The sequence below is a fragment of the Oryzias latipes genome, chromosome 19 (genome assembly GCF_002234675.1).
Source record: "Oryzias latipes chromosome 19, ASM223467v1".
NCBI lineage: Eukaryota > Metazoa > Chordata > Actinopteri > Beloniformes > Adrianichthyidae > Oryzias > Oryzias latipes.
The window spans coordinates 20,025,611-20,040,519 of NC_019877.2; the positions used below are offsets into that span (position 1 = coordinate 20,025,611).

General features: G+C 41.2%; 1 protein-coding gene across 8 annotated transcripts in view; it reads right to left on the minus strand.

The window, feature by feature from the left end:
• Nucleotides 1-14,909, minus strand: part of LOC101167247 (caskin-2) — a 76,939-nt gene that overhangs the window by 8,805 nt on the left and 53,225 nt on the right. For 5 of the 8 annotated variants that reach the window (XM_023949354.1, XM_023949355.1, XM_023949353.1 and 2 more), the window contains 10 exons: nucleotides 10,544-10,652; nucleotides 10,284-10,392; nucleotides 10,119-10,213; nucleotides 9,468-9,585; nucleotides 6,469-6,591; nucleotides 4,969-5,046; nucleotides 4,096-4,223; nucleotides 3,835-3,916; nucleotides 2,139-2,212; nucleotides 1,944-2,054 (listed from right to left, as the gene is read on the minus strand). In XM_023949354.1, coding sequence (XP_023805122.1) covers nucleotides 1,944-2,054; nucleotides 2,139-2,212; nucleotides 3,835-3,916; nucleotides 4,096-4,223; nucleotides 4,969-5,046; nucleotides 6,469-6,591; nucleotides 9,468-9,585; nucleotides 10,119-10,213; nucleotides 10,284-10,392; nucleotides 10,544-10,652 — 1,027 coding nt within the window. The remainder of the gene's footprint in view (nucleotides 1-1,943; nucleotides 2,055-2,138; nucleotides 2,213-3,834; nucleotides 3,917-4,095; nucleotides 4,224-4,968; nucleotides 5,047-6,468; nucleotides 6,592-9,467; nucleotides 9,586-10,118; nucleotides 10,214-10,283; nucleotides 10,393-10,543; nucleotides 10,653-14,909) is intronic. The other 3 variants (XM_023949357.1, XM_023949356.1, XM_023949358.1) reach the window with 3 other exon arrangements.

Here is a 14,909-nt window from a genome sequence, read left to right on the forward strand (position 1 = left end):
TGCATCCCAAACACAAGATCCCTTTAGCATGGATCCCTTTCCTCTGTAAACTCTGTGACACACTTGTACAATTATGTTGCCCTTTTGCAAACCTTTTTGCAATTCGAATAGACATTTGTGAATGTACACATTAACAACATGCCAAAGGGTTTGATTTCCAAACATTAACGACATTCATGTTCTTTAAATCAGTGGTTCTCAACTGTTTTCAGGTCACTTTTCATGAACCGGTGTGGACGAGGCTGAAGTGGGCTCCATTGTTTTTGCTTTTAGCTTCCAGTTTCTCTTAACTCTTAAGGGTAAAGTTTATCTTCATCCTCTGGAAAACATACTCAGCTGCTTTTAACTTTATTTGTACTCTAGATTTTATGTATGACCATTTAAATATGATATAGATTATTCCTGAACACCAGCCTTGTCTGACTTTAAAGGTGTGATGGATAAATACAAAAAAAAATGGTCACTAAAACAGGCATTTTCTAAATCTAAACAGAAATCCACAGAAATCGTGAATCCACCTTTTGAAAAACCTTATTAGCAGAATCCTCAAAACATTATGCATGATTATTATGGTGTGGGGGACCAAATGTTGCAAAAAAAAAATCCAATAAATCCACATTTGGAGTAAAGAATCCCGGTTTTTATCTCTTAAATGCAGCTTTCTTTTATTATAAGGTGGACGGCCCTTCTTTTGCTTGATCTCTGCCAAAAGAAACTTTCCAAATATGTTTGTTTTTGGTACCTTTGCTTGCTTAGGGATTTCCTAACCCAGCCGCTTTGAGAAAGTAGTGGATGTATTTTTGATATGCATCAAGAATGAGTTGGATGTGATGGGGAAAACCAAGCAGTTTTCCTTCAGAATCAGGTTATAAATAAACTGGAAAAATGTAGGTCGGCTCTTTTTTCTCTGTAACCCAGTAACAACTTTCCCACAGCCTGGTACCGGTCTGCTTTCGAAGAGCAGTTTGTTTGGAATAAAATAAGACTGAAGTAGGGCTTAGATATAGTGCTGATCACTATCTAAAGCAGTGTTTTATCAGAATCAGAAGAACTTTAATGATCCCACATCTGGGAAATGTGTGCGTTTCCATAGCAGTAAACATAAGAGAATATAGAATAATGTAAAAAACAAAAATGTAGCACAAATGTCAACAAATAAGGCGGTATAATTTAAAGACTATTTACAAACAGGTAAACAAGTAACAATGTGCAAAATGTCCAAAAATGTGCAAAAGTTATCTGCTACACTGTGAGTTATTGTGTTGAATTGTATTTGGTATGAAGGATTTCCGGTATCGGACAGTTTTGGAGTGGAGCTGTCTGAGCCTCCTAGAGAAGGAGCTCCTGTCCAGAACAGGGTGGAGAGGATGGTCTGGGTTGTCCATGATGGATAAGATCTTGTTCAGTGACCTTATCCATTTCCAGTTTGCAGCCAATGACAGAACCGGCCTTCCTGATCAGCGTCGTCAGTCTGTTGGTGTCACTGACTGCAATGCTGCTTTCCCAGCAGACCACAGAGGAGAACAAGGTGCTGACCACCACAGGCTGGTAGAAGATCTCCAGCATCTTGCTGCACACAATAAAGGACCTCAGCTTCCTTAGGAAGTAGTCTTTCTGTATACAGCAGTACTGTGGCTCCTCCAGCTCAGTCTGTTGTCGATAGTCACTCTCAGGTATTTGTACTCCCCCACCACTTCCACATCCCTGCCCAGGATGCAGAGAGGCTGCCACTTACACTTACACTTAACAACTAGTTTTCCTCTTTTTTAAAGCTTTAAACCAACATTTCTGACAAAATGTTTCTGCTTTTTGTGGCATTTCTTTGAAGAAAATAGCTTCTGTGGTACTTGGAACAATAGATAATAAATCTATTTATCCTTTCATGTGTTGCTTGGTGTCCTTTTTTTAAGGAAATAACAGATGTATCTGGAGGGGAAACCCACCTCAGGGGTCATCCTGCTGATGGTGGGCACATCGTAGCCGGCTTTGATAAAGTTGGAGGTGTACTGCTCCAACTGGAACTCAGACAACCACTGGTAGATGGCTTCAGAGTCCTAATGAAACAACAGGAACGAACAGAATGCTGAAACTTGGTAACAAACACTCAAACTTGCATAACGCTTTTGTTTTGCGCTCACCTTGCCCTCAAACAGCTGCTCTGGTCTGACAAAGCCTTTATGGGCAGAGCTGTTGACCGGGCGGCGGGAACCACCTGAAAAACACACATCATCAGTCCTGAAAGACGGCCGCCTCCGCTTGTGAAACTCTGGAGCCTGGAACACGACGTTTGAGCAACAAGCGCTTGTGCGTTCGCATCCGTCTAATCCCTGCAGCTCTCCCAGCTCTCTCCCTGATCTGACTCAACTCCTGGCTCATCTCTCACTTATTGCCACAGATCTCAGAGGAATGTGCCTCCCCCCTGCCAACACCCCCCCCCCCCCCCCTTTGACTCTTTGCATGTAGTGGGAAATGTTAAGCTTTGTTTTCTTCAGTTTCCACATGAATCTCTCACAAACCGCATGTTTAGCTATCAAAACGTATTAACAAAAAGTTCCTTTTTGTCTGAATCATCTGAAGACAAACCTGTTTGACCTCTTTTTCCTCTTTGTAACTGAGTTCAGGGGAGTAAAAACAGCACCTGGAGGACAGGTATTTGACTTGGGACTTTACTCATAATCTTATCACCTGATCTTCGGAAAAAAGATCAAAGTGTGTTCTTTTTTAAATTCTATGAAAAGATGGCAAATATTGGGTTTTTTTTCTGAATGAAACAAGCTCTAAAGCAATACATTTTGAGAAAATTAGAGCAAGCGTCTTACCTTCCTGAAGGAAGGAATGCTGCAAAGCTCCTGACGCCCGGCATGTCATCCTCTCTTCTGTCTGACCTCCATGCAGACAAATCTGCTCTACTGCCTTCTCAAACTACGGCTCTCCTCCTCTTTTCTCAAACTGATATGTTTTTCTTTTCCCTCCACCCCTTCATCCCTCCTCTCCCTCCTTCTTTATCAGCCTCAGGTCGGTCTTCTCCTTTAGACATTTAGACTCCTAACATGCAACCGACAGCACATTTTTTGTGAGTCTGTGCCAAAAAGTTTTTTTTAGGTTTAGGTGCATAGATGGGGAAAAATCCGTTATTGCCCCTCTCATTTCCTGTCAGACTAAAGGCAATAAAAACAAACTGAAGCAGAAGCAAATCAACCAACTCCATCATTTTACTCTCATTCCTGCAATACAGGAAATCATTTCATCAGCAGAATGGAGAAACAGTGTAACAATTACTCTGTTTTTGTTCTTTGTTTGTTAACGTCTCAGTGTCACATCTTGACTCAAAATGTATCTATTGTTCACATTTACTTTCAGAATTTTAAGTAACAATTGTTGAAACATATCTGAGAAAAAGCTAACATATAATCTTGGAAGAAACTACCTAAAATAAACAAAGTCACATTCAAATAAATAAATAAAAAAACGTCACTTTCCACATAGAGTCTTCAGGCTCATCTTCTGACCATAGCTCTGTGTTGTGTTAATAAAAGGCAAAAAAATATTATAAAACCTATTCTTATCAAGAGCTGTAGACAGTCAGGACGGTACGGTGGCCCTGAAGGTCAAACCATGTCAACAAACCACTCGACGTAAAAAAGAAAAAAACATTTTGGAAAGCAAAAGTAATTTATGGAAATCAAAATGTTTAATTTTACAGGAAAACTACCACTATGATCAGTAAAGAGGGAAGTGTTTCCCAGAGGGGACTTATACAGTTTAAATAATAACAAATAATCAGACGTTGAAAAAACCTAGGTACCACAGAGACAGAGGTGTTCTGTGACTAACCTGTCGACCCATCTGCATGCTTGCTCTGGTCTGCTACAGTGATGCAGATGCGTTCTCCTTTTTCTCCAGCAGAGGGAGACAACTACAAACAAAAAACAAACAATCAATTTTCCTGTTTTCTCTCAGAACAGTGACACATAGATCTGCAGCAATTTGACAGACAACAACACTTTTACTTATTGCTACATTACACTACATCCCGTAAAAAACCTGTTCTTCATCATTTCTCGTGAAATTAAGTTGTTCTAATTGCTCCCACACCTTGCCAGAGTCGTCGTTTGGGCGACTGTGGGTCCCGTTTTGCTTGTGGCCGCTCTCTGAGCTCTGTCCACTGCCAGCGCTGCGGCTGCTGCCCACACTGCCGGTGCTGCCGACACTGTTTCTGTCACCTGACGAGGGGAAAAATTCATTCTTCTGTGTTTGAGAGAGATTTTTAAGCGAGAAATAATCCGGTTTCAGCCTGAGCAGATCTGCTTTTCAGATTTAGCTTTAGCATTGGAATCATTTGTTTCAGCTTAGCATGAAAGCTCAGATTGTGCCCGAAAAAATGAATGCTTATTGCATTTCCTGTCCTTATAAACTATAGTAGCTTTGTGTTTTTCTTAACAGTAAAAAAAGTCCATTTAAATCCTGAAATCAGAACTTGTTCTTACAGATTTCAGTGTTTTTTTCTATTCTGTTACCAAAAACAGCAGTGAGCTTTAATGCTGCGCTGAAACCGTCAGAACCCGGCTCTGGTTCTTGGGAGCACATTAACTGATGTTAGTTTTTTGGTTTGCAGAAAAGATTCCTGTTAAAATGAGCCTCATTGCTAAAGCTGGTTTTTGTGGATGATTGGTTTTGTTGTGGTTTTGTGCAGAGAAACAAGACTGTGGAGGGTCAGAGAAGTCACTCCAGTCATGCTGCTCACTCGCCTTCACGTCCTGCTGCAAGAAAACAATGGTTATGTCTGCTGGATTAGTGAGGGTGGGGGGACGGAGGGATATTCTGGGTGGAGGTAAGGTCAGGGCTTTGGGATAGAGAAGGATAAAGTTGGGGGGATAAAAAAGCTTCCCTTAAAAGGTCTGCTGCAGCAGAACAACAGGGTTCACTCAGGATGGGGGGCGGTTAGGTGTCAGGGCCACACACTCTTACCAGTGGGAGAGCTCCTGAGGACCCAAATGTCCTGAGGGGGGCTAGTGGGGGCTGAGAGCTGACTGCCAGGTGGAACACCTAACAAACACACACACTTTAGACACATCCTCCCTGGACCACACACCAAACCGCTGGGCTCTGCTACCACACTGTCAGTGGCCAAGGGGGGGCTTCAGGGTGTTGTTTGGGGGGAAATACAGGAAAAGATCTTAACAAACACATGCAAAGAATCAATTGAGTTAAATCTGTTATTAATGTGCATCACTTTTAGTGTTTTAGTAGGGTAAACTTTCTTTTCCGCAGCTGTTTTCTACCTCTGTGATCATTTCAAACACCCACGCTGATAAAAATGGGGTTTTGAGTGTTTTGAACATGTTCTTATAGCATTTTACTGACCTAAAATTGCATTTCTGAGTATTTCTTTATTCAAATCAGTGTAAATCAGGAGCAGATAAAGACAATGCTGTTTAATATATATACACCGTATGTTGCATACAAAATATGTTGGCCTCAAGCTTCCTGCTCTGCTCCATTCTGATGCATCCACTTACAGACAAATAGATCCATGAACGTCTTTGTTTTCCTCGTCTGAGCTGGAATCTGGATCTAAATTCTACGGCTGGATGGCTCCAATACTGTTCGCCATTTTTGTTGAACCCGTAATGTTAGGTTAGGGGTGTGAGGGGCTGTAAGCTACCAGGGGAGCGCGTAAACAGATGGGTGACTGGAAGTGGAAGAAGGGTCACTCCGCCCCAGCAGTCCCACACACAACTCAGAGGTGAATTGCTAATGAAGCTCTGCCGTATGTCCCAGAAAACGACAAACGTTTTTAGATTTTGTCTAAAAACGGCAAAATCCTCATAAAAAGAACACCAGGAATGTTTTTTTAAACCGTTTAAAAGATGATTGGAGTAGGACTTTAAACATTTGTCAAGCCTCTTCTTTCTGCACAAGTCATTTCTGAATGCATGGAAGGCTTCGAGTTTATTTTGAAAAAATTGTTACAACACCAACAGGGTGGTGCTGCACCCTGCAAACAAGTAGTGGAGTGCAGCAATGCAAATTTACTGTGGGCCACAAATTTACTGCAAAAAAAATAGGAAACAGAGATTTGCCACACTTCACACTTGTATTGATTCACCTCTTTCTTGTAATTTTGCACTTTTTTGTCTTTTTCTGCTTTGTTTTGATCAGTTCAGAGCTTTTTATGCTGATAGCTTCTCTTTGTGGTATTTTTCCAATAAAAAAAGTCAGTTTTATTGGTCATGTGGTTATTTTCTATCCATTTGTTGTGTTTTTTCCCCACATATTTGCAGTTGATTTATCTCTTTGTACATATTTCTTACTGCACATATTTGTAATTCCTTTCCATCTGTTGGTAAGTGACCACTGGCGTCTTTGAAGTATTCTGTTAGTGGATGTTCATCCATTTTCTTTTTTGTGTTGTTTTATATGTACGCAGAAAAGGTGTACTGTTGTTGAGTGCATGTGTGTGTCTACCTGTGCTGTGATAACCAAGGATGTGCAAGTCCTCAGTCTGAGGGGCGGGACCAGAGGGAGGAGCTCTGGCAGGTAAGTGCTGCCTCTGCAAAGGCAGTGAAGCTTGGCGATAGAGAGCGCCCCCTGGTGTCAGGCAAACGTGGTTTGGGTGAGTTGGGGGGGAAGGTGGGTGGGGGGGACACATGCAAAGAAAAAAGATCAGGCACATGCATGGATGCTGTTGATGAGCATCCAAATGAGGAGTGAAAACAATGGTTACTGTTGAATGCTGTGACTTTTTAGTGATTCCACTAGTGAGGACGGTCCAAGCAATCTTATATGTGTGTGTGGAAAAAACACCAGATTATAGTGGATTTGTGTTCAAAAAGTACAACATAGGAGGACAAACATTAGTGTGACATCACATAGCAAAACATGAAAAAACAAAATGTGAGCGATAACACAGATCACCAAGATTCAGTAGCTCATGGCTTTATCTCTAGTAGCAACAGGGTCAGGTTCCAGGACAGTTTCCTGCGAGCGGTGACTGTACATGAGAACTGGACCAAGTGAGTGTGATGTCATCAGTAGAAAATGATTTACTTCCGGCTCCAACCAAATGAAGTCAGATCAGACGCCATCATCCGAGTCAGCCTGAGTCAGCATTTTCATTGCAACCACTCGCACCAATCAAGAGTGAGCTTGTTGGAAGTCCACACCCCTACCACTTGAAATCTGTCAATCAAACCTTTTGAACGTTGGACGAGAGACCATCTACTTTTATTGAAGCATCTGATTGGCCAGTTTATAGCTTATATAACTAAAAATAAATAAATAAATGAAGCAAGAACATGTTAAAAATTAGCAAGAATGGTTATTCTGACTAATAGAATGACTAAATAATTGCTGTTTATTTCTCTATAAAGGTCTATGGGATTTTTGGTACTTGGAACCAGCGGGTACTTCCTGTTTGGAATGCCGGGGAGGAGGGGAGCTCAGTCCAGTTTTCTTATACAGTCAGTGTGTGAGAGATTTACTTCAACATGTTATAACAATCTAATAACTGATATAATGCCAATTTTGGGAGTTTGATCAGCTCTTTTAGGCCCAGCAGTGGTTCAGTCGGACTTGGGTCTGGACTAAAAGTCCAAACTGGGATAATTTTTCTTGTAGGTTTGATAATGTGTCTCAGATAATTGTCTTGACTGTTTCAGCTGAGCTTTAGCGCGCAATCAGATGATCTCACATTGACTCTAGAAAGCTCCTGCTAAGAGATATCCTTACATTCATTCATTCATTCATTCATTCATTCATTCATTCATTCATTCATTCATTCATTCATTCATTTATTCATTTATTCATTTATTCATTCTTTCAGGGTCACAGGACTGCCAGAGCCTATCCTGGCCACTTATCCATTTAATTTTAATTTTAATTTTTGCACACTGTCTGGTCACTTTTGGGAACTTTTTAAAATAACTTTCACTCATTTATAAACTCTCTCCCTTTGAAAGTTAAGAAAATGCATTAGAAGCAGCAAGTTTTTAAAGATGTATTTGCTAAACACTGTGGACCAATATTGTCGTTTTATTTTGTTTTTGATCAAAACAAAGGTCAGATTTAACTTCCATGAAGTCTATTTCTTCAAGTCTTTTAGCACTTTTTCATCCTATTTTTTACAGAACATATTCAACACGACCCAAGTGAGAAAAAAATGTAAATCTGTTTTGCAGTTATAGAAGAAGCTGCTGCTGAATGGGACTTTAGGATCACAGTGACGCTGAGAGGGCTTACAGTTCCTTTGTGCCGCTGGTCCACAGTTGCTGACACTGACACACAGCTCACACACACATATACAGTACCGAAGATTACGCAGAGCTGAGTTCGCTTCATGGCCTGTCAGACTTGGAGTCAAACTCTCTCGCATGTCATCACTGAGCTCAAACGCGCACACACACACATACCCCCCCCCCTCCCCCACACACACACACACATGAAGTCCCAGCAGCAGCTGTGAGGGCTTCAGAGCTGAGCTGACACTTCACAATCTGCCCATGGTAATCCTATTAATGCTTATCTCTGTCTGTAACTGTGTTTGTGTGTCTGTGTAATGAGGCTTGTCGGAAGCCTTAAGAAGACTCAAGTTCATGCATCTAGATCTGTCCGGTCAAGGGACTCTTTACCACACTTGCTGCTGTCGGAATCAAAATTACAGCTGCATAAAACGCATCTGCGGTACATATAAGACCCTAACAATACCCTCTGATGCCACCTTATGGGCTCTGCATGGTAGATATGAAGCCTGAAGTGGGGAACATTGACACCATTGGGTGGCCCAAAATGAAGTTTGAGTCAAAAAGACACACCCCTTAGCATGCATAGTTTTGAGCTGTAATACAATAAATAATATTAAAAAATGACCCATCACAGTTGTCATGGATAGGAAATCAAACTTTTAACACAGATGACATTTAAATGCTTTTTAACATACTGTAACAATTTACAGGATCAGCTGATTGTGACGAGGAGAAAAGCGGCTATGCACCGATACGCAAAGCTGCTTTTCTCCACGACAGATCAGCTGATTTCTGTTGATCGCCTGCTGTAAAGTGTTGCATATCAATACAAAGCTGCTTTTCTCCGCTGCAGAATCCGCTGGATTTACATTTATTGCGTAGCCATTTGAAGAGTTACGGTAGTGAAAGAACTTCAACAGTGAAGCTGGTGGAGAGGTAAGCAAAAATCACCCAGACGATCTTTGAAACCAGACTGTAAATGTGCTTATTTTTCATGTAAAATCTGATTTTTTAACATAAAATAGCTTTTGCAATTGGAATCTGCTCCCTTCTGTCTCCAGTGGTTTGTTGGGGAACTGAAACATTTGATACGTCCTGGTTTGGCTTGTCATGGCTAGGAATGGACAGGCTTTAAACAGCATGTCATGGCCTTTTTTTGGACAGTATTTTTGTAAATATGCCCAAAAGTAACTTATCTCTGTGTGTTCAAGCTGACATGTTTACCTGCTCTTCTGCTAAGAACCTCCACCACTGAGGGAGGGAAGAAGCCCACCCGATCCGTCCCCCTCTGGGTGTCATGGACGTGGCCTTTCCAACGGCCGTCTGGATGCTGCTCAAGGACCTGATTTAAAATTTAAAGAAGGCAAGAGATTCATTCATTAAAGAACAGTAACTGTTCCTGAACACAACAGACACACAAAAACTACAAAATTAAGGGTGATGCTGGTTAACTAAAGCGAAAGTATAATCCCAAATCCCAACAGTGATGCTTTCTGCTTTTCTTGGAATGAGTCGAATGCGAATTTGAACAGGAAAACGTGATCTGTCTTCTTGAGAAGAGTAAAGAAAACCTTGATGTAAAAAGTTCTAAAAAGGATCTAGAACACAATAATTATACAGCTAAAGATATCAGAATACACGGCAGAAGGAACATCAACACAAGCAAATGCACACTGCTTAGATTGCGCTTACAGTGTGTGTCAGAAGCAAGTTTGTGCCTGTTTCTCTGATGTTCTGGGTACAAAAAATTACCCCAAAACATCCTGCACAAATCCTAACAACAGGCCTGCTCTCGCACAAGTCTGAGTCACATCATCCTCATGCTGGATTTTATAGTACTGCTTTCTCAGAGGAGCCCCCCCCCCTCGCAACTACCATAACAAGGTCTCCAGCCCGCAGGTTGAGAGCAGTAGGGTCATGGAGGTTCCAGTAGTCCTTCACTGCTCTGACTTGGAGAGAACTTGATGCTTCTGCAAGAAGGAAGACCAAAGAACATCAGAACAGATCACATTCTGCTTCTCCTCTAAGGGATCTACCCACCTCTCAGCAGCTGCTTGATCTCCCTGCTGGCTGTGGAGGTGGTGAACTGGTTGACGATATCCAGAGCTGTCTGGTTGTATGTGTTGCGCACGTTCACGTTGATGCCCGCCTGGGTCCACAAACCAAAAAAGGACAGAGTGAGACTTTGCAAAACACTCTTACAGTGTCTCCCATTAATTAAAAATAGACTTTTTAAATGTTTCTTCTCATGCAAAAACATGTTTTCCAAAAGCAGCAGAAACAATGTCATCTGTAATTACATCAAGCAGCAGCCGCACTACTTCTGTCTTGCCATAGAGGGCAGCCTCGTGCAGAGAAGTCCCTGCTTTGGTGGCTCTGTTCATGTCGATGCCGGCTTTGAGCAGCAACCTACGAAAATAAAATCAGAAACACTCACTGAAGACCGCAGGCATGGCTCATAAACAGATCCATCTATTTAACCGCTGCAGACATCTGCAGCTTCTCATCAAGTCCAGCACCACCCATTCATCCCTCCCACACATGACAACAAACGCATAAACATTCCTGATGCAGGAATGTGGATGGAACAGCATCCATGCAGGAGAAGGAGGAGCAGATGCTCCGTTCACAGGAGGAGATGGGCACACATTTTAATTTGTTTTTCCCATTTTATGCCATGCTCCAGAACAACAACACAATCAAAAATTAACAAACGACAACTTCTCTTTCGTTTTATCACCTGCTTCTGTTACTAGCTACTTCCAGTGGAGCACAGCACACCTAAAGCACCTGCAACAGGTGAGACAGCTGAACCATAAAGCATCTCTTTCCAACTGCTACTGCAGAAATAAGTCTAATCTGTTGTTCTCTAGTCAGATAGCCCAACCTCTACCGTTTTGATCTATATGTTTTTAAGCTCAAGTTAATCTGTTTGCCTCTCTTTCCCCTTTTTTATTATTTAAGGATGGAAGTGCGTCAACGAGACTTCCTGCAGACAGTGAGAGGCTATCAATTGGTCGGGCTGAAATCCACAGAAATGGAGGCAGAGTCTGCTTGATACAATTGTGTAAAGTGAGAGGTTCCCACTGTGCTGCCTCAGCGATGATACAAGCCGCTCAGTTTGATGTCAGGAAATTTAGGCAACTGTAAAAATTCTCCCTTTATGATTTAAATCAGGGCTGGCCAATCCTGGTCCTCAAGATCTACCAGCCCTTAAGGACCATCCTACACTGCCCTCCTTCCTCTCCCCATTGCTAAAAGCTTTCTGTTAACATGCCCTCCTGCTAGCTTACATTACCTTACAACCCAAACCTAACATTGCAGCTGCAACCAAAATGCCGAACAATATTGGAGCTATCCAGCCGTACAGTTCTGATGCAGATCCCAGCTCCAGTAAGGAGAACAAAGACGTTCATGGATCTATTTGTCTGCAAGTGGATGCATCAGAATGGAGCAGAGCAGGGAGCTTGTGGCCAACGCATTTTTAAATTGCATTTTTTCATCTGCTCCTGAATTAAAAACAATTTAATTATATATAGAAATACTCAGAAATGCGATTTTAAGCTGTCCTTCATCATTGGAAAAAAAATGAACATGTTAAAAACACGCAAAACACAATTTTCACGGCAATGCCTCTTTAAGTGCTTATGGTTTCCGTTTTCTTTACATTTTTTTCAATACATGTCTAATATTTAGATTCTTCAAGAATCTCAGAGTTTTTGTCTGGTCTGTGTGACTTTCCAGCAAAAATGAGCCAACACAGGACAAAAATGTTAGAAAACACAGACAAGCTGTAGGTAAAAAGCTGCCAGGTGTCAGGATAAGCACAAATAGTGCTACAAACCCAACTGCAGACAGTTCAAACCATGCAGCAGCACAGAAAACGGAGCCTGAAGCGTCAAGATTGCAACTTGAAACCTCTGCCTTCACTCAGCAGTGATGGTTTTAATTGCGCCGGTATGAAATCTTGAGACGGCTCAGTGTCTTCATGCTGTCAGAGCTTAGGCTTAGACTCCATTCCTGTTCTGCAGGGCTGTTTTTAAACTACTCTGCACATACAGTTTGCATGCATTTTGTATGGAACATGTTGACAAAAACTTTGGGTGCTCCAACGTCGAATCTTCTTCATCTTTTCTGGCACAAGTTTTCATCTGCTGGATGTCAACAGTGTTTGCTGCTTCAATGCTGAGCAGATTCACACAAAAACCACACGCTGTGCTGTTCCTCTGCTGAAGGAACATGGACACCAGTGCTGCCTTGCTATTTCTGTTTTTGTTTTGAGCTTAGTAGCATTCTTCTATAAAGTTTTCCAGCCCCAGAGGAGCAGGGTGGAGATAAAACTCGTAAATCAGAGAGCATGACAGTCATTAGCTGCACGGCTCAAAGACAGGGTGGGGTTTCTTCTCAGCACAGAACCTGTTTATTTACACAGACATGCTCACCACAAAAAAAGCCGTGCGAAATCAGTGGATTAAGTATCAAGGGTGTGGATGATGAAAGTAACTGAGACAGGAAGAATTGTCCTTGGTGATTACAGCACTTTGTGTGCACTTTAAATCCACAACAGCTCAAAAAGCTCTTAAATATATTGCAGTAATCAAGATTTTCAATTATTCTACTATTCATTAAATCAGAGCTTTCACTCTTTGATTGTTCAATCTAAACCAGACCCTGGGGCACATGAATCACACCAATCAGAAGATGAGATCTAGATCTCATACTGAGGTCTAGATCTCACTGCCAAAGACATTTCTTATGTAATAATAAATGATAAAGTCAAAGGTCACACGGTAAGAAATCCAGAGCTCAACTCCTTTAAATCAAAGTCTAAAGCAAACACTTCTATGTGAGCAAAAGAACGGAGGGTTTACCTGCCATCACCCTCATTCTGAGCGCTTAAAGTCACGTTATTGTGGTTTATACCATGGTTCAGGTGAATTCTCGATTCTGATTGGCTGCTGGTTGTGGATTCAAAAGTGATAATGTACAGAGATAATGCACGCCTAAAAAGAAGTTCTGGTCACATAGCTTAAATGTTTTGTATCACTGCGCTGGCTTCTCTAAAACAAAATGTAGCTTCATCATCTGGACAAAAACAAGCGCTAAGAGGAGAACTTTCTCTCTGAGCTCATACTTTATTTAATCCATCGTGACGATCAGCGTATATATTGCTTTACTTTGCTGCTGCAGTCGAGGTTGGTGCCGGCTCAGCCGGCTAAGCGGCATACTGTCACGGTAACATGACAACGCGTAGCACCACATATCAAATAGTCTGCTTATCGAGTCGGAAGGTTCAGGCTTCCACGGCGTGCGTTGATTTCTGATAATGCATACTTCGTCAGCCATTAACCCTTACTAGATCACTGACAGAATTAGGGCTGCACGATATGAAGAAAACTCGCAATATTAGTGAATTATATTCCAATGACGATGTAATTTGCGATAAATGAACAACTAGCAAAAAAAAAAAAACATTTCCATTTCACTGCAAAAGTTTAACTTAAATAAGAGTTGATTCATTAAACATTCATTAAATAGTTCAAGTTGCCATAGAGATTGTTATAGCACATTTGAGGTTTACCATTTATTGCGATTTTTGCTATATGGATATTGCACAGCTTGAAATCGCGATAACGATAAATTTGCGATTGATTGTGCAGGCCTAGACAGAAATGAGTGATTCCTGCAATCTTACTCTGTTTACTGATACTATGGGCCACTGGTCCCCAACCTCTTCTAGGCCAAGATTAAGTTGAATGTCAGACATTATTTTCAAGGACCGGTCTGTACGAGGCTGAGTGGGCGTCTTATTATTTTTATTTTTTAGCTTGTAGCTTCCCTTAACTGTTGAGGATAAAGTTTATCTTCATGCTCTGTAAAATATCTGTAGCTAGTTTAAATATTTGTACACTAGATTTTATTTAGGAACCAATGAAATGTGACATAGCAGCCTTCAGTATTGCCTGATTTATAAGTTGTCACTGGTCACTAAACCTGATAACATCTAAATACAATAATAAACATGAATTTGCCGTTTTAACAACTTTATTACCAGCATCCTCATAACATTAGACAGCTGGTTGGTAAATATTATGCATTTTTATTATGGTCTGAACAACTGTCGCAATAAATCCTTATTGGAGAATAATCCTGACACGAGCCTGTCTTTTATCCGGGCTGGGGACCGGCACACGGAGACCCTGACTTGAGCCTCCTCGTGGCTACATAGTTAGGCGTCCTCAAGTTGCTTTTAAATCTCAGAGATTTCCATAGCCATATATAAATATAAAACAGGAAAATCTGTAGAATATAGAGACATCTCACTGACAGACTTCATCTTCTTATGTAAACCTATTAGCATACTTGAGTAAAGTCTTCTGTGACCAAAATGGTCAGAAAAAGTCAGGACCAGGACAACTGAAAGAGAGTAAATAGAAGGTTGCTAAGACATAGGGTATAATTTTCTATATGAGTCATGCATTATACCTCCCCACAAAAGTCCTTTTAAAGATAGCAACGCAAATGTGACTTAACCCCTTGACGCCTATTGACGTAAATATGCATCAAACAACTTAAGCTCCAAAATTACCGACATTTAGCATCTATTTGAAAGTAAAACCATAGATGGATTTTTTTTTCATAGCTGGAAATAAATTCAGGCATCAA